The sequence below is a fragment of the Natator depressus genome, chromosome 25, assembly GCF_965152275.1.
Source record: "Natator depressus isolate rNatDep1 chromosome 25, rNatDep2.hap1, whole genome shotgun sequence".
NCBI classification, from domain to species: domain Eukaryota; kingdom Metazoa; phylum Chordata; order Testudines; family Cheloniidae; genus Natator; species Natator depressus.
Window position 1 is genome coordinate 12,649,801 of NC_134258.1, and position 23,599 is coordinate 12,673,399.

The 23,599-nt window shown below is 51.0% G+C and overlaps 1 protein-coding gene across 1 annotated transcript; it reads right to left on the minus strand.

Annotated features, from left to right (window-relative positions):
• Nucleotides 1-1,577: 1,577 nt before the first annotated feature.
• Nucleotides 1,578-23,516, minus strand: REEP6 (receptor accessory protein 6). The gene is made up of 5 exons (XM_074939439.1): nucleotides 23,326-23,516; nucleotides 10,342-10,435; nucleotides 9,619-9,757; nucleotides 8,784-8,952; nucleotides 1,578-3,612 (listed from the first exon to the last, which is right to left on the minus strand). The coding sequence occupies exons 1-5, from the start codon at nucleotides 23,438-23,440 to the stop codon at nucleotides 3,563-3,565; spliced, it is 567 nt and encodes a 188-aa protein (XP_074795540.1). The 5' UTR covers nucleotides 23,441-23,516; the 3' UTR covers nucleotides 1,578-3,562.
• Between the last annotated feature and the right edge of the window lie 83 nt (nucleotides 23,517-23,599).

Here is a 23,599-nt window from a genome sequence, read left to right on the forward strand (position 1 = left end):
CACAGGCGTCCAGCGCAGGGGTAGGGAGGACGGGTGGCCACTGACGGCCCCTGGCCTGCAGGCGTCTTTAGAGAGGTAGCTTTCAGCCTAGGGCGACCAGGTGTCCGGTTTTTCCCTACCATTTAGGGCAGCTGGCGGAGAGGGCCAGAGCAGAGCCCCACAGAGGCACGGCCATCGGGGCAGTGAGCGAGTACCCAAGCAGTGCGTGTAAGGTGCCTCCTTACCCAGCCACCCACACCCACACAGGGAGGTGAACGCTGTCGATTAACCTCTGAACTCTGGGGCTGCCCTGGCCAAGTGCAGTGAGTGGGGTGCAGAGAAGGGTCGGGCAAAGGGACTTTTGGGTTGCTGGACTTAAGACCCAGAGGGGGAAAAGGACACTGCCCAACTTACTTGGGAGTGGGTCTTTGGCTCACGGTTTGTGTTTATGAACCCTAGCTCTGGTGTTTTCCCAAATTAATGCTGGGTTACTTCCCTCCTTTTATTAAAAGTTTTTGCTACACTCAGAGGCGCCCAGAGGGTGGTGTGTAATTGGCCCTGGGGGTGGGCTTGAGCCGGTTTTATGTCGTATTGTTGAAAAGGAGCCATTAGATACTGAACCTGGCCCTTGGTGCTGCTGGCTCCACCTGGCAGAAGGGTTACGTTTTTGTAAGCAATCCCATCATGCCAAGCACCTGGGGGGGGGGTATCTATGCAAACGAGATCAGCTTCTGATGTCTTTTTCCACAGCTCACTACCAGATGTCAGGGGGAGAGCTCATTCAGCCCCTGCTTACACAAATAGGCCTGTAGCTCATTCAATATCACCCCCTGGGGGTTGGGGTAGGGATACCCACTTGCAGATTTCCTATAGGGGCTCTCGGTTTTTGGGGCCACCTTTATTGTGCAGCGAAAAGGTTGTTTATCTAAAGTGCTTGAGATTCAGTCACTCATGAAATCCTCTCACCTGTCCCAACATCAGCATATACAGCACAGCAAATCTCTAGTAGCACCTGCAGCAGCCCTATGAACTGGGTGACTGCTGGGCAGGTGGGTAAGACTGGTAGCCCGTTGATACAAGAAGTGGCATGTCCTGTTATGTCAAAACGGCAAGTCCTCAGCTGGCACCCAGGGAGCAGCAGCAAGAGCTGCCAAGGTTGAAGTAGCAGTAACTTGCGTATGGGGTCACTTATGCCTCTGGTTGAAGCAGCAGTAACTCACTGACTTTAAGGGGAGTTACATCCACATTGATCTGAATTTGCTCCATTCCTAAATTGTTACCCTCAAATTACTTTTGCTGCCCGGGTGAAGTAAGCAGATGGCACTCCAGGGACGGAATAACAGTGTCCAATCTCCCTTCTCCGTCTCATGCAGGAGGACCCCCAGGATAGGATTGAGGTGCAGTGGCAGAATGGGGCATCAGTGGTGCTCTGTGGCTCTTCCTCTAAATTGGGGAGAGGGGGACTTTCATTGGTCCTCTGCTTCCCTTCCTCAGGATTCAGAGAGTCTGCGTCAGGAATAAAGCCAAGCATGAAGAGAACAAGCAATGCAAATAAAACCCGTGAACAGAACCGAGTTTGAGTCACATTTATTCGGTTTCAAACAAAATAAATGAATACAAATGAGGGGGGAAGAGAATCCCTTTATGAGCAATTTTTTTTTTTTAAATAAAAAAGCAGCCAGTACATGAACTGCTGTACCTTGATGGAGTTACCACTGAGGACAAATGGAAGCCTGTTGCTCCCTACAGAATTCACAGCTTGTTGAGATTGCCCCCTGCCAGGATCTGATGAAGTAAATTAGAGACATTAACATTTTATTTTCTAAAGAGGAGGGAGATGGTGAATTGCAAGCAGAACACAGACATGCTAGAGTTCAGGGTCTGAAGTGTGGAGGGAGCAAGGGGCAGCCTAAGATCAGGGTTTTCCAAGCTCAGACAGGATTAAGATTTGGTCCAAGTTAAGTTACAGCTTGTTGGTTTAGTGAAAGATGTCAAAGCTAGCAAAAGCCGGATGCCAAAGCACTGGAAAGCAAACATGCCCTGAAAGCATCCTGCCCACAGCACACACCCTACTGGAAGACCCTGCCTTGTCCAGTTCTGGAAGTGAACTGCAGAGCCAACACCTAACCAGACTGCCAGGACACGTATGATTGCCAAAGCAGCCTGCTAAGATGGAAGCACAGCTGCAGGCCTGCAGGCTATGGAGTGCGTGCTGCTCACAGGTTGGTGCTAACTTCCCCCTCCCCGCAAAGGCCACCTGTCCCCTGTTGCACTGCTGTTGCCTGGGTGAGACCAAAAAACTCCCTAGGGACCCCTTCCTGGAGCTGCACTCAGTGCTGGGATTCGGGCAGAGGCAGACTCTGAACTGGTATGGATGTTGGGTCAGCTGCGTAACTGCTAGCAGGGAAGTGCCAGCAGTGGGTTAAAAAAACGTGAGTCAGCATTTCCAAAGTCAGGCAGTACTGCTGCCTTTTTCCTCCTTCAAAAGGATTAAAGATCTGAACGTTTCTGTGGATCGCAGGATCTCCCTGGAGATAACAGCTTCATGTGCATGTTAATTCCCCACCTCCGCTGCCCCATATAGCTCCCTGCAGCCCCCACAGGACACCGCTGTGGTTCGTTTTATGATCACAAAGCAGAGCAGCAACTTCTGTGGTATTGCTAGTGATTGCAGAAGAGCGAATAGTCTGGAACTCCCTCCCCTTGAAGCCAGGCATGAACATCCTTCTGTTTCAGCCAGCATTGTTCACAAACCCACCCCTCTCCCGGCTTGGTTGTTTACTGGAAGCATGGCCCCTGTCTTCAGAGAGGGGCAGCACAAGGCCGGGGTGTGCGAGGGGAAGAAAAGAGCTGCCTGCTCTGGGGCTGGACCCGAGCCTGCTGAAGTGAAAACTGAACAAGCCAGAGACAGAAAAACAACCTGTGGAATTGACAGCTGAAGAGCCAGTGGCTACAGAACCCACTTACTTCTCCCTTTTGTGCTGTGGTTTATTGCAAAGGATCCTGCGTTAGGATGACTGTAGCCTGGGGGTGGGGGAAACAGGATGGGGGCTTGAAGGCTTTATAGCCGGGAGTTATACTGCATCATGATTCTACACCTAAGCTCAGGCCACAAAAATACTAGAAGGGCGGGTCTCAGGCTAGCTCCAGGGGTCTGCCTCCCCCTCCAATCTGTGCTCTACATCATAAAACACGATTGGGGAAAATGCACCAGCAGCCCCTGTGATCTAGTGCAGAGCTGACAGCCTTCCTGCAGAATAACGGCTGCCTGCAAAACAGGAACTACCAAATTGTGTCTCTGTTTGAGATCAGAAGGTCCCACAGTGCCTAGGTGCTGACTCCCAGCAAGTGCCTGGCCGCAATTTTAGATCTGCTGGAGCTCTTTAGGTTTGGGGAGATCTGGAAGGTGTACTTCTTAGACAGCTTAGAGCCAGTTGCTTGCTGTTGCTACTGGCCAGTGTGGTTTCAGAGTGGGAAGGGGAATCACTGGTTTATTGACGGGTGCCTGTGGGTTACTTCAAGCCTTTGGTTTAGGGAGTTGCAGTGGGAAACTCAGAACAGCCGGCGCCTTGGAGCTCTGTCCTCACTTGGTCTTGTCAGATTCTAGACCAAGGTGCACTGCTGCTTTGGATGCTACAAGGAGGAAAATAAAGGCAATTAGCACATTGGTCACCTGTCACTGGAGGACCTCCGAGTGATAGAATGATCCCTATAACCTCTGCCCCCACCCTCCCAGAGTAAGGGAAGTATTGAATCCATTTTACAGACTGGTCAGTGGAGGCACAGAGAAGTGACTTGCCCATGGTCATGGAGGACATCCAGGCAGAGCCAGCAATAGAGAATCAAGGAGCGCTGCCTCCGGCTTGTGCTCGAATCACCAGACAACATTCCTTCCCTGAGCCAGGAATAAAACCCAGGTGTCCAGCTTGTTGAGCATTGCTCTAACCACTGGACTCCCCTTTATCCTACACCCTATTCCCTGGGTATTAGACCCCCGAAAACCTCTGCTATTCCAGTGAAGCAAAGAGAAGAGAAGACATTGGCAATGTCCTGCCTCTGGTTAAGAAGTCTGCTGCTATCACGCTTGGGCAAAACACTCGGCATGAACAGGAGGCAGACAAAAGCCTTGCCCGGGCACAGAGGTACCCTTGTGTGCCAGCTTGTGAACTTCTTGGCAGAGCTCCTACCTAATCCACTTTAGGAGCAGCTAGAGCCCTAGTAATCCAGCTATAACACCACAAACCACTGCATCAGCTTTCCAGGGTGTAAAGCTAGGTGCTCCAGACCAGACAGCCCAGAGCCAGATTCTCCTCTTTCGGAGCACTTAAGACCCTGAGGGGGAAAAGGACACTGCCCAACTTACTTGGGGGTGGGTCTTTTGACATGCAGCCAGGGGCTCAGGGGCTGGTTAGGCAGAGGTACAGTAGAACCTCAGAGTTGCCAACACCTCGGGAATGGAGGTTTGTAACTGAGCAAAACGTTACGGTTCTTTCAAAAATTTACAACTGAACATTGATTTACTACAGCTTTGACACTTTACTCTGCAGAAGAAAAATACAGCTTCCCCCCCCCCGCCCCTTTTCCCCAGTAGCTTACATTTAAACACAGTACTGTATTTGCTTTTTTGTGTGTCTTTGCTGCTGCCCGATTGTGGTACTTCCGGTTCCAAACGAGGTGTGGGGTTAACTGGTCAGTTCGTAACTCTGGTGTTTGTAACTCTGAGGTTCTACTGTACCTGCAGCAGGGGCCTGGAAACCTGAGCTGTGAAGAATTTGTACCTCACCCCTGGCCAACAGCTGCAGGGGTGGAGCCGTGCCCCTCCCAAAGGGAACTGGAGTGGCAATCTAAAGCACCAGCTAGGTCCCATTGTCACCTGTGGCTTTACACACTCCATTCCTCCTGCTTTCAAAGTTAACCCTCTGTCTGCCCCTGGGTAGGTTCCTATCCAGGCATCCATACCTACCACACACACTGTAGTAACTGGGCACCTCTCAGGGGTGTCTACGCTGCAGTTAAACACCAGCACCTGGCCTGTGTCAGCTGACTCAGGCTCATGGGGCTCAGGCTATGGGGCTGTTTAAATGCAAAGTAAACATTCAGGCTAGAGCCTGGACTCTGGTAGCCTGCAAAGGGGGAAGGTCCCAGAGCCCGGGCTCCAGCCCAAGCCAGCTGACACAGCCCAGCCGCAGTTGTTTAACTGCAGCGTAACGAACCCCAAGTGATTTTCCCCTGTGGTCTCTGAAGGGGACCAAGGGGGCTTCCCAGCCAGGAACTGCACCCCTCAGCTGGAAGGTGAAACAGGGGCTGGGACTGATGCCCCCTGAGAACGCTCACACTAGGGAGTGCTACGTTAGCAGAGCTATTTGTGTCGCTGGAACGGAGGATGCCGTGTAATCCACTTCTGGCTAATGCGATTGATGGGTTTAACGTGTCCGAGGGGCAGCTGGGAACTCCCGGCCCTGTAATTCCACACACACAGGCAGCTGGGATCAGTTCAAGGGATGAGGGGTAGGGGACGCTCCCTCTTGGGCGAGTTTTTGTGGCTCAGCCCTCCAAGGGGTGGTTTTTCCTTTGCCCCGTCCTCAGGTCAGATAGGAAATTGCAGAGCCTCCACTCTCCCTTCCCCGCAGGGTCACCCCATGATGCAGCCACTGTCTTGGACTTCAGCACCCATCATATGATGCCTGTTGGGAGTGGGGAAGGCCCTGTTCCCCATAAGTAGCAGGGCACTGCAGACACAGCGCCCCAAGTGCTGGCGGGCTCAGGGAGAAACAGCCAGACCTTTCTGAGCAACCCACTCCCACCAGGGGAGAAACCACGTCAGCACTGTTCCCTCCAGCGGGCCTGCTGTGGTCATCCCTACCCCAGGCCACTGGATTTCACCTCCCACACCGACAAGTCTCTTGTGGGCCCCTGGAATGTAACCCCACCCCCAAAATGGGGGTCTCCTACGTGGCACTGCTCCGCCAGCCAAGACACCAGGCTGGGTCTGAGCTGTATTGAAATAGCACTCTGAGGAGTTAACAACCAGATTACCCTGGGATCTGGGGCAGGTGCTACCCTGGAGAAACAGACACACCAAACCCCACCCACAAGTATCTACCACCAAGGCATGTATGTGAATGACACGAACACCACAGTAATAAGCAAAGGGAAGACAGACTACAGTGCACCTTCTAGATGGGGGGGTGGGGGTGGGGGGTTAAGCTACTGGAGGCCAGGGGGTGCTGGCATTTAGAGGACAGAGACTGTTCTCCACAAGGGAAGGAAGAGAAAGGAGAGTTTAGCATGACCCCCCAGTGAGGAGACTTTCCTCCAGCATCACCAGCTTCCTCAAGAAACCACAAGGGTTTTCAATCCAAGTAGGTTTATAAAGGACCAGCAGGACAGCCCCATCACTGACTCCTGTTGGAAAAATAAGATCTCCACGGTCATGCAAATCTGCATAAGTTACCCATAATGCTCTGGGCTGCAATCGCATGTCACAAGGTTGCTGCTTTTTGGAGCGAAGCATACTCAAGTTATGTTTTTAGGGTTAGCAACACCTGTGGTGGTTGTTCAGAGGCAACCTGTTAATCCACGTGCTTTCCAATTACAGGACCTTTAAGAGCGGCCAGTGAGAAGAGAGTACAAGTTTGACCCAGCACCTTCCTCCAGATGTTTTGCACAAACTCAGCACCGCCTTGTGTGACGAAGTGGGACTGTTCTTAATGGTTCCTCCGAATATTGTGGGGGTGCCTCAATTTCCCTTATGCAGTTCTTAAGTATCTAGGTGGTGGGGTAAGGGTGTATGATCACTGCAGAGCCCTAGAGGGCAGGTGTGTGCAGGGGTCTGGACACAGAGAATGGCCAACACCCTGTTTCCTGGCAACTGATGGCCTGGACCCTTCCCCCCTGCAAGGTGAGAGCTAAAGGGTTGGAGAACAAAGGAATCAGGTGACCTCCTGGCCTGGGAAAGGAACAAAGCCCAGAGGAGGGGGGGCTGGAGGGAGTTTCAGTTTGGGGCTGGCTAGGACATGGAGTGAAGGGCAGACGTGGTTGTCTGGCTCACTGCCCTCCAAAATGGACCCAGCTGAGGGGTCCTGTTCTCTGCACCTGCAAGCTCTGTTTTAGACCATGTTCCTGTCGTCTAATAAACCTCTGTTTTACTGGCTGGCTGAGAGTCCCGTCTGACTGCAAAGTTGGGGTGCAGGACCCTCTGGCTTCCCCAGGAGCCCCGCCTGAGCGGTCTCGCTGTGGGAAGCACACGGAGGGGCAGAGGATGCTGAATGCTCCGAGGTCAGACCCCGGAAGGTGGAAGCCGTGTGAGCTGTTTGCCCTGCGGACAGGCTGCTCACCAGAAGGCGACTGCCCCAGAGTCCTGACTGGCTTCATGGGGAGCAGTTCCAGAGCATCGCCCGGGCACTCCGTGACAAGATGTTTTGCACAAACTCAGCACCGCCTTGACAGCTGCAAAGACTGTTGCCACCTCCACTGGCCCCCAGGGCAGATGGAGCCCTGGTAGAACTTGGCTTCCTGACACTGCTACCACCAGTGTACCTCAACCCCGCTACTGAGCGACCCTAGTTTGGGGTCAAAGGGGGAGGTTCCTTTCCCAGTGCTCATTTAATCCTTGGCATGTCTGCCAAGGCTGCCAGCCGGAGGGCCAATACAGTGGGCGGTTTTTGTAATGAGCACAATGCAGGAATCACTGGGTGACACTCTAGGGCCTGTGTTATGCTGGGGATCAGATTAGTTTGGCAACAGCCCCCCTGACTTTAAAAATTTAGGTGGGGGCGGGGGGAGGGAAATCCACTGGCAACTAGATAGTGGCCACCAAAATAAAAAGGCCCCTGAAGACACATGTTTTGGTCCTTGCTGATCTTCGGCTGGATTTGAACCAGCCATTGGAGGGGCTCGAGAGCCAACTAACAAGTCCCTGAACCATCACTGCCACTGCACCCCTTCCCCTGACCCCCAAATTCTAGCAGCCACTGGGACAGGAGATAAAGCAGCATCTTCAACCAAGAACATGCTCAGGGGCTTTGCTCCAAACAGCATCAAGATTTGAACTGGCTGCCTTTAAAACCCAAGAGCAAGCGTCCTGGTCCAGCCCGTACTGACGTGTGGGGGCAAGTCGTGCTAAACTGGCCTTTGCCCTACGGGTGACCGACATGAGTTATTACATACAGACAAGCTGAGCTGTGGCCCCCTCGGACACCAGACGGGCTCTGCTGTTGGCCAGCGCATGGAGGACTGTGCAGAGAGGCACAAGGGAAGAGAGAAAACACAGAGAAGAGGCAAGAGATTACGAGCCGATTCGTATCGCTGCGGAGAGGAGACAGGGCTCTGTCTGGCCACAAAGTTACGGAACGAGAGAAGGGTGGAGAGAGCGCGCATGTTCCTGCAGCGACACCGACGGGATGGTCTAGTCTTGAACGAGGGCCTGATTCGCAGTTCCAGCTGTGCTGCTCTAGCAGGGGGCAAACAGCCCTCTGAAAATACTCCCAGCTCAGAGGGTCTCCCTGGCTGGGGTAAGGGCCCTGCTCCCAGGCCAGGGGCAGATTGGAGGTATGGCTAGAGTACCTTGTATGACAGCTAATCTCTGCTTCCCAGGACACACACGAGGCCATGGGAAGCAATGCCAAAATTAGAGCAGCCCTGAGACAGCTCTAACTTACACCCCGACCTGGGAGGGCCCTGCCCTGGACTACAAGGAGAACAAAAGGTGGTTTAACGCCCCTCCCCACATTGCTGTCCCAAGCACAGGAACGGGGTAACTGAGAACACAGGCCAGAACAGAGAGAGGGAACAGGACACGGTACCTTCTCTGGTGACTGTCGAAGCAGTGTCGAGCGCCTTGCTGCTCAGGTCACTGAGCACGTGGTCTACTGTCTGGTGGTGCTTCAGGAAGCAGGGCCGGATGACATTTTGGTACAACACCTGGGAGCCATTCCAGGAGATGGGCGCCATGCACCAGACCAGGAACAGGCACTGCAGGGAAGGAGACACTTCACTCCAGGCTTGGAAGAGACCCAGAGGTCAGATGGCAAGACACAAACCATTCCAATGCATCAGCTTTAAAGGGCAGAATTGGCCACGGGTGACGTCAGCAGGACAAACCCTCAGTGAGGAGCATTCAGCTGGACGAGGAGGGGAAAGCAGCCAAGAGGCTCCAGCTAGACCTGAACAAACTATTTGGTCTGTTTTGGTTCACACGTGCATCAGTTCAAGTTTTAGGCGGGCTCAGGCCCAGTGAGGTGAAGAATCACCTCCAAGAGGAGCCAGCGAGTTTTATCCCAGTCTGGCTCTGCTCAGCGACCACTGGTACCATGGTGGGCTTCCACGGCTATTGTCTAAAACCCATTAAATTTAAGGGGAGTCTCTGCCAACTTCAATGAGCTTTGGGCTGGAGACTCTGCCTAGGAACAGCAACCCTCTAGACACCCACAATGGATAGAAACGCCAGGCTAGAGTCATCCCTGGTATTGACTTCCAGTTACACCAAAGAGAGATTGGCCCCAAGCCTGTAGTGCTACTAATTGGTCAACTTCACACTAACCCAAGGTTTTTATCTCCAGAAGATGGCTCATGGAGGGAGAAATAGGACAGAAGCCGACATCTGTCGTCCCCCCGTCCTGTCCCGTCCCCCCCGGTTACCTTTCCAGCATAGTAAAACGGGAACCAGTAGAGGAAGGTGTCGGAAAAAAACTCTGCCACGCTGAAGACTCCATATACCACCCAGTAGGTGAGCCACATGGTATCATCGTCCTTGTTGGTGCTTTCAATGGCTTTGATGCTACGGGCAGAAAGGGGACAGGTCAGTTCTACCTTCTACGCTGCTTAGGTGCGTTAAAGACGGGCATGTTAAGGCTGAGATTTTCAGAGCTTACTAAATGAGTCGGGAGGGTCAGTTTTGGGTGCCCCCCAGAGGCTTTGCCGAGCATCCACTGTCTGAAGAACATGCCCCTTTCAGGGAGCCTCAAGTTGAGCACACCCCAAAAAAAAAAAAAATCACACTAATTTTTTTTTTTTTTTTTATCATCTTGGTCAAAAAACCCAATGGAGACTAAACTTGGGACTCAAAGAACATCGTGGGACGTTCTCCCTGGTCGAGGAGCATTTAGCATTTCATATGCAACGGGCAGATACTGATCGTTTTAGCATTTTTGTGGGGCCCAGCTGCAGCTTAATACTAATTCCTATAGCCACTCAGAGGGCTCCGCGCGGCGACGTTGGAGGTGAACACAACATGGTGCGTTCTGCCGGGTGCCTCCCCCCAGAGAGAAGTTCTCAGCGGTGAAACGAACACCCCTGCCCTCCACCCCCATGTAAGGCCAGGGAAGTGCAGTGCTAAGCAGAGTGCAGACTGCTGGCACTTACGAGACGTAGGCTGGGTAGACAAAGCCAATGAGGTTACACAGCAGCGAGGCGCCATATCCAAACAGGAGGTACAGCCCCAGGAACGCGATGGTACCTGGCCAGGAAAGGAGACAGGAAGAGAGTCACATTCCTCAGGGCTGAGATTCGTGCTAGCGTGCGACTGCCATTAGCCAGCTATGTCCCAAACAAAGTTGTAATTGGAGAAACCCCCTCAGCGTGGTGGTGTCAGATCTATTTTGTTGGTAGTCAGATGGCCAGTCTGGGTGTGTGGCCACCGGACAAGCTCGCTCCTAGGTTGGGTTAACTCCCGTCTGCCGATACCATCTTCCTTATTTCCTTTAACCTCTCGTTTGCACAGGGCCAGCCCGGAGGCTCCCCTTTGTTTCGATCCTGCCTCCAAGGGCAGAAATCAGACAGGGTCAGTCGCTTGAAGGCATTTAACAGGCGTTTTGCCACGTAGGACTCCTGGAGCTCGTGATGCCAAGGGTCAGAGGGCACAGGGGGTAAACAGAGTTTTACAGGAATGCCCGGGGTAATTCTAGGCATATCAAGTCACTGAAGGAGCAGATGTGAGGTCTCAGAGGCAAGCCAGTAGCACACTGGTCAGCATAACCATGCCACATTTTAGGCGAGGATATTTATGAAGTTTTGTACCCAGACTGGAAATTATATTCTTAAGGTCAGAGTTAAAGACGGCCGCCAGGAGGTGATGAACATGGCCCTATCAGACAGGCAGAAAATGCATCTCTACTCGTCTGGTTATATGCAAAGGATTGTATACTTCACCACAGACCCTTGTGTGTGCGCTGAGCCCCCAGCAAAAGTGAACAAGAGCCTGTAAAATCTCCAGCAAGGAATACACAGCAGGAGGGTGACTAAAGACCAAAGGACTCTTGATATACCTGTGGGCTATAAAGGGACACCCTGGTATCTTTCACCGAGGAAGTAAGCAAGCCCACAGTTCACTTCAGGAACAGAAGGGCACCGCCAGGCTTGGCTGTGCCACACAGAGGATTTGGGGCAAGCTTTGGCTCTCATGACACCATAGTGGCCTGTTAAGTTGAGGCTCTAGGACCTGGGTTATGATTTTATTTGATGTGTAACCTTCTTTTTCCAGGTTTCACAGTAGCAGCCGTGTTAGTCTGTATTCGCAAAAAGAAAAGGAGGACTTGTGGCACCTTAGAGACTAACCAATTTATTTGAGCATAAGCTTTTGTGAGCTACAGCTCACTTCATCGGATGCATTCAGTGGAAAATACAGTGGGGAGATTTATATACATAGAGAACATGAAACAATGGGTGTTACCCTACACACTGTAAGGGGAGTGATCACTTAAGAGGAGCTATTACCAGCGGGTGGGGGGGGGGGGACCTTTTGTAGTGCTAATCAAGGTGGGCCATTTCCAGCAGTTGACAAGAATGTCTGAGGAACGGTGGGGGGTGGAGGGGGGGGAAAATAAACATGGGGAAATAGTTTACTTTGTGTAATGACCCATCCGCTCCTAGTCTCTATTCAAGCCTAAGTTAATTGTATCCAGTTTGCAAATTAATTCCAATTCAACAGTCTCTCCTTGGAGTCTGTTTCTGAAGTTTTTTTGTTGAAGAATTGCAACTTTTAGGTCTGTAATCGAGTGACCAAAGAGATTGAAGTGTTCTCTAACTGGTTTTTGAATGTTACAATTCTTGACGTCTGGATTTGTGTCCATTTATTCTTTTACGTAGAGACTGTCCAGTTTGACCAATGTACATGGCAGAGGGGCATTGCTGGCACATGATGGCATATATCACATTGGTGGATGTGCAGGTGAACGAGCCTCTGATAGTGTGGCTGATGTGATTAGGCCCTATGATGGTGTCCCCTGAATAGATATGTGGGCTCAGCTGGCAACGGGCTTTGTTGCAAGGATAGGTTCCTGGGTTAGTGGTTCTGTTGTGTGGTTGTCGGTGAGTATTTGCTTCAGGTTGGGGGGCTGTCTGTAAGCACCATTGGAATCTCTGTGCTTTGTAGAAGAAACACTCGCTTGCTCCATAAACAAATCTAAGTGCTGTGTGTTAAGCGGCGCTGTGCTGGTAAGCTGGGGCGGGGTACTGCTCCTTTGGGAGCAGAGGATCTGGGAATGCCAGTGGATCAGTGGCTGGTTGCTCCAGGGAGACGCTCGGAGGTTGGAACATGCCTATTTTGAAGCTGTACAGAGAGAGCAGGGCTGGCAGAAGCCTGGATGGCAGTGCTTGTATTCCCAGAGGTGATGGGGAGCCAACCCATGGTGGGCACCGATGGGGCAGGTGGTAGCAAGGAGCCTCACAACCCTGGGTACCCTGGGGAAGCGTCACACCATGGCAGAGACATTGAGGATACATCTGTGCTGGAGCAGGAAGGTAGTTTCCAGCTGGGGTAGAGGTACCCCTGCTAGCTCTGATCAAGCCAGGGAACCAAAAAGAGCAGCGTAGCCATGGCAACGCAAGTAGCAGGATTGGGGTAGCCACCCCAGATACGACCCATCAGAAACCAGAGGGATGTACACGGGCGGCCAGCCTGTCCTGCTGCCGCGGCTACACGGCTATTTTTAGATGTGGGGGATGTCTGGAAGTTACCCTCAAAGTCTCACTCATTTAAACAGTCACGCCTAAGATGACTCCCTGCCAACACGGGGTGGGGGGGTACAGACTCAGCATGTGACCTTAGGCCAGTCACGTTGTGCCTCAGTTTCCCCATATGTAAAAAAAAATGTGGGGAGGTTTGATACCGACCCACTCCACAGAGCAGTCATAAGGCATCAATAGTCAAGGTGCTTTGAGATCCTTTGATGGAAGACACTAGCAACTGACACAGTGTTATTTACTCCAGCTTGGCTTATTGTGGTTCTCCCAGGAAAGTAAAGCGCATCTGTGCAGGAGTCTGAGCTCTCTCAGAGACCACAGAACAAACTCCTCCAGGAACAAGGGGCCATCACAGACCTCTTGATCTTCTGCTCCAAGTGCAAGGCACACTTCTCCACCCTGCCTTCGCCAATACAAGCAAAGCAGCGTGGGCATTGGAAAGAGACACTAAACCTTAACACTGCACACCACACACACACAGCTCTCCCCCCGCCGAGAGAACAAGCCACACGTGATGGATGCCAGCTCTATCGCTTAACGCACAAATGGAAGGCGCTCAGATACCGTGGTGATGAAGGCAAGATACGAACCAACGTATAACAAAGATTTGGTCAGCCCAACGAGAGAACGTCCAAAGGTTCCTTTAACGATCCTCAAGAGCTGTGGTACATTGCCATTTTCCTTCGCTGAAATTCCTGTTGCACAAGATCCTGATTGGCATTTGGAAATAAAACCTTCACAGACCTGGCAAGAACCTTTGATCCCATGGGAGCTTCATGTTCCCTCCTTTCCCCTGGGCTTTGCAAATATTGCTGCAACCTTTGAGCAACAAGCAGGAGTACAGCTGAAACTGGGCAGTGGGGTGTGGGTGGTAGTTCTGCCCATTCCTCAGCAAGGCTCCTGAGGACCCATGGGAGCCAGGGTGGCTTTAAAAAAAAGTTTTGGATAAAATGCTTTGAGGAAAAAAAACAAAAAACACACCTATCTAAAGATAGTTTTAATTCAGATATATTCGAGCTATAATGTATCTCATCATGGAATAGAGATTATAAATTCTAATTCTACAGTATGAGACAAAATATTCATTTAATGTTTAAGAAAAGTTTTGTAAATGAGTTCCAATAGTTCATGGATTAGAGACCCAATCTTATGGGGTTCCAGGGGCTTCTGTATAGACTTAGGTTAAACTGTCTACCCAGTGGGGACTCGGTATCTTCCAGACTGAGCACTATCAGAAATGCTTAGTTTTGCAGTTCTCAAACTGTGGATTTGTGTCTCCAGAGATAACATGCTTGTTAACAGCAAAAAGTGGTTGGTTGGTTGGTTGTAAATAAATATCTATCTATAGGTGAGAAATAACAGACCTCAATCCTGTTGTCCCTCTGCACATTTGTGTACACAGAGTCAATCCCTTACCTCTCTCTAAGTACAAAGTTTCAAAAAGTTCAGTGAACAGAAGATTGTTGGGGGTGGAATAAATCTGGACAAGGAGAAGAAGCCTGGAGATAAATGTGAGAAGGGAGGGACAGGCAGTAGAAACAAAAGAGAAATCGTTTGAGCAGCATATTCCAGAAGTCCTGAGGTCTTTCCGGGTGTAGCCTTCATTGCTTTGAGATCTACCCGACCATTCTCTCACTAGAAGGGAAAACCTAGAATGGCAGCAGGCTGTAAAAGAGACCCAGTTTAGGAATAAGAACCATTCAAGAAATATATGTTTGCTAATGTTTTAAAGAAAGTCACACCAGTGACCTGGAGGAAGTCACTTAAACACTTGGATTCAGAGACTGTTGAAGTGATAATCTCACTTTTAACAGCAGTAGCTTCTGCCGGTGTAGAAAGAATATTTTCTTCCTTTGGACCAATTCATTCCAAACTGAGAAATCATTTGGGACCTGAAGAAGCAGGCAAGCTTGGTTTTCTTTTCCAGATTATGAACAAACAGGAAAATGAAAGTGAAGACGACTGAGTTAGCTGCAGACACCAATATTTTAAGTTTCTCATGTTGACCGGGCTGACAGTTGATTTAATTTTTGTTTTTTAAATATTTCATTTAACTATTTTAGTTAAACAGTTTTAACAAAAACAAACCTGATTTTAAAAAACTTGAATATTTAAAATCAAAAATTCATATGCTTGTTTTGTTAAAATATTATGTGTTTGCTGTTGAAGAAAAATATCCAGAACACATAACGTTGTTGTTTTAGTTAAATAAAACAAATATAAATGTCCAGTGATGTTCTCCTCCTAATACAGCATGGCAAGAAAATCCTCCAAATATTAATGATTAACCTGTTGAATTGGAGATATTTATGAAGTCATTGGGAGGTGAACTATCTGCTTCAGTTACCTTTGGTAAATGAAATAACCAAACAATCATTCATTTTCTGATATAGCTGTAACACTAATCTGAAAAGTTTTCCAAATAAGTCACTGTTTAAAAATGAAACCTACATCTCTCCTCTGAGTTGTGAAGAATATGTATTAAGGTTATAACAACAAGAATGCACTTTTATTTAGAAATCCATGATTAAACCGAGTCTTCCTGACTAGTGATTTAAATCAAATCCACCCTGATGGGAGCATCAAGCAAAGCAGAGCCCCAGAAGGGCTAGAGAGGCATCTGCCGACACCACTAAGAGCTAGTCGCCTCCATTCCATCAGCTGGTTCTTTGCAGCTAGTGGAAAAATCTCTCATTAGCTCTTTCTTCAGCCTTTACCACGAGAAGTGACCCACGGCAAAGTGAGCAGCCATAGGCACAAGCGGTCTGCACGGCACCCAGCTGTGAGTTAGCAACTCAGGGGCCAGCCCAGTCTCCCACATTCACGGCAAGACCAAAAGAGAAGGAGAGCATAAGAACGGCCACACAGGATCAGACCAACGGTCCACCTCGCCCAGCTTCCTGTTAATGCAGCCAGTTAGCAGGGGCTGTGCTGGATCTTTTTATTTTTATATATATTAGACGAGGACTGGACTGAGGCCAACACATTTCACTTCAGCAGCAGCCTTCGCCCCCCAACAGATGGGGTCAGTAGCACCTGCCAGGGCTGGATTTGAACCCACTACTTCAAGGTGGAGGGCCCCATAGGCCACGCCCACTCCTCTGAGCTCCTCCCCCTCCCCATTTCTATTGCTTCCTTAACTTTGGGGAACTATTTGCCAGGGTTAGGAACAACCTGTTGTCCGCAGAGCACATCAGATTCTGTGCAAGGGCCGGTCTTCCCATCGGTTCCGAGAGTTGAGACAGGAGCCCCGTCGGGAGAACGGGGCTGTTCGGGAACACGCTGCATTCCCTGTCCTGGCAGAGAAGCAAAAATTGCTACTAAGTGGCAAGATGTTTGCAAGGAGACATTAGTAAGCTCTGGAAGAAAGGAAAACAGAGCGGAGAGGCGTCCATCATTGCTAATGGATCTGAAAGCTTACAAGTCATTTTAATGGAAGGAGGGTCTCTTGCTGGCCTTCAGGCTAATGCTAGGGAGTGTCTGTACTGTTTTTAAAACCAGGTGCATGTAAGAGAGCAGCAGCACTGGGGAAAACAGGATGTGATAGGCAGAGAGCAATTCAGAGACCCCTGGATTCTTGCTCCTCAGTCAGGTCCTTCTGGGGCAAACAAAGGAGACAACCAGCTCAGATGACTGGAGATGCAGTGTAGTCTAGTGGTTAGGGGCGTGGGATTCAAAAGACCTGCATTCAATTCCCAGCTCTGCCCTTGACCTGCTGTGTGACCACAGGCATGTCCCCTCTGCGTGCCTCTTTCCCCTCCCATGCTTTGTCTTGCCTATTTAACTTGAGAGCTCCTGGGGGTAGAATGTCAGTTACATATATGTACAGCGCCTGGCACAATGGGGTCCAAATCTTAGCTGGGACTTCTGTTGCGCATATCTGTATGGCAGTAGCACCTAGAAGAACTGCCCCGCAAACTCTTCCTCCAAAAGTTTTGGGGGACAAGTCCTCTTCTTCTGCACGCTGATCAGGGCGTCAGCCAGGATCAGCAGCATCCACAGCGGCCTTGCAGCACGTCTGACCCAGGTTGACCCAAAAACTACCAGAGGTCACATGAGAAAGCCAGCAGGGAGGCGGTAGCATGTGTTTGCTATGCTTGACACAAAGACTATGATGGGTAGGGATGTTACTAGAGGACAAAACAACCCCATTTGCTCCCCTACATCAGCTTTAGATTCGATGGGGTGCCCACAGCTGGTGGACAGGGAGGAGCACGGGGACAGCTCATCAAGTGCATAGTAGGATAGGAGGAGCAGGAGAATTATGGTGGGGAGCAGCCAAAATGTAGCCTCTCTGCTCCAGGATCCGAGCTCTCCTGCAGTGCGCGTGGTTCACCTGGGCATTCAGTGGCATGGGGCTGTGTTTCTTCTCCCCACTCTTGCCTGAGCATCTGCAGTAGAGCTGGGGAGCTTGATACTCCCCATCCTCCCTGGGCGGCAGAGGTCCCATGAGCTCAGGGAACCTGTCTGGGAGTCTCCCAGTTGCTGGGACCCGATACGTACACACCTTTGCTGCTGTCTTTGAGTGTTCTCTGCACAAACTTGTACTAAATATTTGTAGTTTATTAAGAATTAAACCCTCCCAGTCCCAGAAGTTAAAACCTATCTTGGTTTTGATTTAATCGATTGAGAGGGGAATGCTGCCTAGCCTTCAAGAAGAGAAAACCCTAAGTTCCGCACTGCGTGTTCCTGAAGGATGCACATTTGGAGAGAGTTCAGTAGATCAGCCTAGCAGCTGTGTGTTATCCAGGGACGGCACAAAGGTTGAGACACAAAGTTCAGGAAGAACACTCACTGCCGACAAGCACAAGCAAAGCAGTAAGTGCAGCACCCCACATGACCCCCGGCATTGCAATTTACAGGCCAGGCCTATCTCCCAATCAAGGAGGGGTGGCAGCTAATTACCCTATTCCACACACCCATCCTCTAGCAATGCCAGTCTTACAGACTCTGGCACTTCACCAGCACAGACAGATTACTGGGGACTGCAGGGACGCTCACCGATACATGTCCGAAGGGATCTGGATTGGTTCACGCTGATTTGCAAACAGTTACTAAATTCTGCAAGAGCACCAGAACACAGGCCTCTAGAGGAGAAACTCTATTAACTAGTAGTGGTAGTAGGCTCTTACATTCAGTGAATAAGTTACCAAAGAGGGACATGACACTCTGCTCATGTTACGTATGCTATAACATGACCCTCCTGCCCTGCAGAGCACAGATGGGCCCCAAAAGGGGCATAAAAAGCCACAAGCTTTAAGCCACTCTCTAATTATTAGGGGTGAGGAAGAGGCCTTCACAGGGGGCAGATTATCCCGCGCTTGCCTGCTTTCTTGCGCCTTCCTCTGAAGAATCAGGTGTTGGCCAGCCGGAGGCAGGATACCGACCAGCTTGACTCTGGGTCTGGTTTAGGGCAGCAAGTCCGGTGTAAAAGCCCCTGGGTCAGACTGGCAGGAGTAATTTCAGCACTGCACAGGGTTTGCAGCGTGGCATTTGCCATCCCTCCCTTTAAAATAAAGCAGCATCACACCACGGTGGGCCCAGCTGAGAGTGCCTTAAAATTGGTTTTATGGGCTGCATGAAGTCTACCCACAGGAACTTTTTGAAATACCAGCATGCTTAAGCCCTACAATGGGACACATCAAAAGGTAGCATTGGGGGCGGGGGGCGCGCGGGGGAGAAAGACAACAACCACATTCATTCGGTGGGATTAAGGCCTTTGCTTATGTGTTTGGATTTCTCTTTTCCTTACAGATCATAAAAGGACTAACTACGACTGGCCGTGGAAGCTGGCCACACAGCTCTGCCAGTGCAGATCAGTTCTGACATGCAGCACTCCCTGCTAATCCAGCCCTGTTCTCCCTCACAGACAGCTTGGCCAATGCCCCTTTGTGACCGTGGGAATTTTCTAGAATAGTTTTATGCGGCCGATGCGTGCCTCAGTTTCCCCTCTGTCCTTTCATTGCTACCCAGTGGTTGCAAAAAGGGTTAAATCTGCTCTGGAGGCAGAGCAGAAGACATAAGGTGTTGGATCACATACATGTCTGGGGTGGTACGAATGGGTCGTAAAATGGGTTGGCCGACATCCACCATATCAGTGGAGGATCCAGAAAGACAATGGGACTGAACAATCGACACCCAAAAACCTTGGGCAGGCAGAGCTCGTGATCACCTGGCCATGTCTCTGCAGGACAATGGGCCGAGAGTCAGGTGGCTCAGCAGGAGCTCTCACCTGGGACTGACCATGGCCAGGATAGATCATGTCCTAAGCCTGGCTTCCCTATGGTAATCTAAGGACACTCCAATGCCGTGTTACAGTCGACTAATAAATCCTACTCCGCCTGGGGTCACTGCAAATACTCTCTAAAGCGCATTGTCCCTGAAGAGCATAATGGCTCTGCCCAAAAACGAGCATCTCAGCTGGACTCGCTGGGCAGAGCTCCTGGGGTGAAACCGAGTGCTGGAGCCCTAGGACTCTGCCTCTGTGCCACAGAGGCAGCATGATGTACAATTAGGGAAGAGAGTGACCCACTGGGGGACTGGGTTTCTCCAAGGGACCGTTTAAAAACTGGGACAGAGCGCAGCTCTTGTGGCTCCATGACAACCTTCAACCTGACCTTCTGCACTGGCTGCTATTCCACGCAGCCCTGCCCAGTGCAGAACTCTGCCATGCACCCCAGTCCTCATCAGTGAGGCCCCCGCTAATCTAGTCTGTTATAGAGACAGGGTGTATTGCATGGATCTCCCCAATACCTGACACCGCCAAAGCATTTTGCAAATGTTAATTAAAAAGTGCAACCCCCCCCCCCGCCCCCACCAAAGTAGGCAGTGGGTATAATGCATGCAGGTCTTGCATGACAACCATACTCCTTTCAAATCATGTTCTAGAACAGGAGTAGATCCCTGGTCTTCCGAGGCCAAAGACTAATGGCTACATTTAACATCCCACTGCGGGGGGGGGGGGGGGGGAATCGATTTTAAAGAGATCTAAAAGGGAACAAGAACAATGATGTTTAAAAGGCAAAGTAAGTTTTGCAGGGGCATCCCCCTTTCAATGCACAGAGCAGCTAGGAATGGTACCCCAGCAACAGAAGCAGACGGCAGGCTTACACTTCCGATCAGTTACAAGGGAGCTGCTTTTTTAATATTCCTTTGTTCTCAAGCTGTCCACTACCCAGCTTAACCCATCACGTGGCTGAACTGTAGGCAGGCACTGACAAAGACAGCTTGTCAAGGACTCCGTGCCAGCATCTCTCTGTAGTACAGGAACCCAGATTGCAATTCAAATGAAATCAGAGTAAAATACAGTTGGACTAAAACAAAAGTTTGCATTAAAGCTTGGCAAAGTGGGGTGGGGGAGGGGGAGAGGGAGAGAAGCCATGCAGCCTGGGAGACAGACTCTCCTTTCACAGGAGTTAATCATTAGGCCACAGAGAGTAGCTATCTTGGCGTAGACTGGCTTCTAGCTGAAGTCTGACTGATAACAATTCACACGTCCCTCTACTAAGGAGAGCGTATTAAATCCTAAATATCCCAGTGCCACACAGACTCCCTTGGATCTTCAGCAGCAAGGATGTCAGCGGGCTAAGTATTGTTTGCAAATATTGCCTGCTTGAAAAAACACATGACAACACATCTCTTTATGCAGATATTTCCAGCATTGTGACATACAGCATTTAAAGCCAGGAAAGTCCCAGGTAAAGGTGAAATGAGGAAAGTGTACTCCAGCACACAGGCGCCCGTGTGATGCACCATCACAGCAGCACCCAAAGGTTGCAATCAGGAACAGAGCCCCCTGTTATAAAATAACCCCGTCTCTGCCCCAAAGAGTCTAAGCCCAATCTTGCTAGTTGTCCCATGAGCTAAACACAGGGGTCCGGCCACACAGACCACAATCCTGCAGGTTGGTCCAAGAAGAACCAAGACAGGTGAGAATATGCCATAGAGGAATGAAGCAAAATAGGATTTCCAATGAGCAATTTCCTATTTATTCCTTTGCAATCAGACTTTGACTAGAAGTTGGCAGAGGATGCTTACAGTTATAAATGAATGAGTAGCTTCATGCCAGTCCCAGCCTACAGGCTACAGCAGTCAGCTACCTCAAACCTATTGTTGCTGCACTTGCTGCAGAAGAAAGGAAAAAGAACAGGAGGACTTGTGGCACCTTAGAGACGAACCAATTTATTTGAGCATCCGCTTTCATGAGCTACAGCTCACTTCATCCGGTGCATGCAGTGGAATGCATCCGATGAAGCGAGCTGTAGCTCATGAAAGTGGATGCTCAAATAAATTGGTTCGTCTTTAAGGTGCCACAAGTCCTCCTGTTCTTTCTGTGGATACAGACTAACACAGCGGCTACTCTGAAAGAAGAACGAACGAACTTCCCGGAGTCGGCCAAGCAAAGGTTGGATGGGACGTCAGGCACCGTGTGACCTCGGGGAGCACAAAGAGGAGGGTTTTTGAGAAAGGGGGAAGAAGATCTTTATTTGGCCCATTAACGCCAAAGGTCAAAGTGCTTGTGAGCTGGGAATTTTGATTCCTACCAGCAGCTTGCAGCAAATGTTTAAGAATGGTCTCATGTAAAACCAATGCAGATAAGGAGTCCTGCGGCACCTTATAGACTAACAGACGTATTTGATTATGAGCTTTTGTCGGTGAATACCCACGAAAGCTCATGCTCCAATACGTCTATAAGGTGCCACAGGACTCTTTGCCGCTTTTACAGATCCAGACTAACACGGCTACCCCTCTGAAGCTTGACACAATGCAGACATAGAGGTTTGGCTAGAGGGGAATGGGGGACTCCAGCTTCTGTTCCTGGCTCTACCACAAGCTTCCTGTTGGGCCAATTATTTGACCTCTCTGTGGTTCCCTCTGCTACACAAAGATACTTCCTTCCTCCCGAGCAGTGCTGGGGTGAGTTCATGACAGTCACTGAACTTTCCAAATAGTCGCTAAAGTACTGTATAGCTGGGCATTTAGCTTGGAAGCACCGACTGGCCATTCAGCCAAAACAGTCAGCTACACTAACAATGCGTCTTGTGCCATTACTGGATGCAAACACAGGATCTATAGGAATTGCTGGACTGGATCAGACCCAAGGACCATCTAATCCAATACCTATCAGTTGCTTCAGAGGAAGCTGCAAGAAATCCCACAGGAGGCAGATGATCTCCCCCCATCCCAAGCAGAGTTTGGTTTAAACCCTACAGCATGATACTTTGACTTCTTCTATTAGCCCCTTAAATAGCTGGTCTGAAAAAGTATCGCATCCTCCAGCCAGGTGTTTCTCAAGAGCAGGTCTACCAGGCGGTGCCAGTTCCCAGTGCTCGCCCCCCCGCCCCGTCACACCCAGCAGCAAGGAGATCCAGAAACAACTGGGCTTTGGGCAGTGGAGGAAAGCGCTCCTAGAGACCTGTACATTGCAAGCCAAACAGGCCACATGTGGTCAGAGACCAGGAGAGGCTCTCAGAGTTCAGTCACAGGCAAGAGGCAGAGTTTCAAAGAGCTCAGGCTCTTTCTTCTTGTGAGGGTCTCCCCCCCTCCCTTCCCTTCCCTGTCCCTTGAAACTGACTCAGTCAAGCAAAGCCCTTTAATGGGACGGGCCTGGAGCGCACTTACAAGACTCTCCCTTTCCAGGCAAAGATCAACAGGCAACTGCACCTCCAGTCCTGGGGGAAGGGGGCACCAAGGGAGGGGGCATTGGGAAGGGAGATCCCAGGGGGAAAGGGGGTCTCTTGGTGGGAGGAATGTGGCAGGAATATATTGAGAAAGGGTGTCCCTGGGAAGAGAGCTGTAGTGAGGTCCCCTTAGAAAGGGGGGTGCCCCAAGGGGTTCCCCAAGAGGGGGAGGACATGCAGGGCAAAGGGGGGCCCCTGCCAGATAAAGCATCCCTCCCCAGGGAAGGTGCGGGGGAGGAAATAGCACTCCTGGTTTGTAGGAGCGGGAGGTCCCCTCGGAAGGGATGTCCTTGGGGAGCAAGGGGAATCTCTGTGATGAGGTCCCCTTAGAAAAGGGGCATGCCCCGAGAGTGGGAGGACACGCAGGGCAAAGGGGGGCCCCTGCCCGATAAAGTGTCCCTCCCCAGGGAAGATGGGGGGAGGAAATAGCACTCCTGGTTTGCAGGAGTGGGAGGTCTCCTCGGAAGGGGTGTCCTCGGGGAGCCAGGGGAATCTCTGTGGTGAGGTCCCCTTAGAAAGGGGAGTGCCCCGAGGGGTTCCCCGAGAATGGGAGGACGCGCAGGGCAAAGGGGGGCCGCTGCTGGATAAAGTGTCCCTCCCCGGGGAAGGTGGAGGGGAGGAAATCGCACGCCTGGCTCCGCAGGAAAGGGGGGTTCGCTGGAGCGGGAAGTCCCCTAGGACGGGGTGTAGCCACCCGGGCTCCCACCTGTGGCCAGATAGTAGCGTTTGACGCCGGTCTTAGCCTCCAGCCGGCCCAGCAGGTCGGTGAGCAGGCTGGGCTGGTCGAGGAAGCTCTGGAAGCGCTGCTGCAGGGAGCCCATGGCTGCTGCGACGGGGCGAGCCGCGCTCCGGCTCCCGCGGCGGCTGCTGGCTCTCTATCCGCTTCGCGGCCGGGGCCGGGGCCGGGGCCGGGCCGGGCCCGCCTCCCCGCGCCGGGCCAATGCGGGAGCGGGGCGGGGCGCAGCCAGGTGGGAGCCGGG

Bases quoted from the DNA above. Each gene is read 5' to 3' on its own strand.
- REEP6 (XM_074939439.1), bottom strand. From the start codon at position 23,440: ATGGGCTCCCTGCAGCAGCGCTTCCAGAGCTTCCTCGACCAGCCCAGC. The intron at 9,758-10,341 runs GTAAGTGCCAGC...TTCTGCCCGTAG, and splicing joins GTCTACCCAGCCTACGTCTC to CATCAAAGCCATTGAAAGCA. The intron at 3,613-8,783 runs GTACCGTGTCCT...TCCTCCTTGTAG, and splicing joins TTCGACAGTCACCAGAGAAG to CATCCAAAGCAGCAGTGCAC.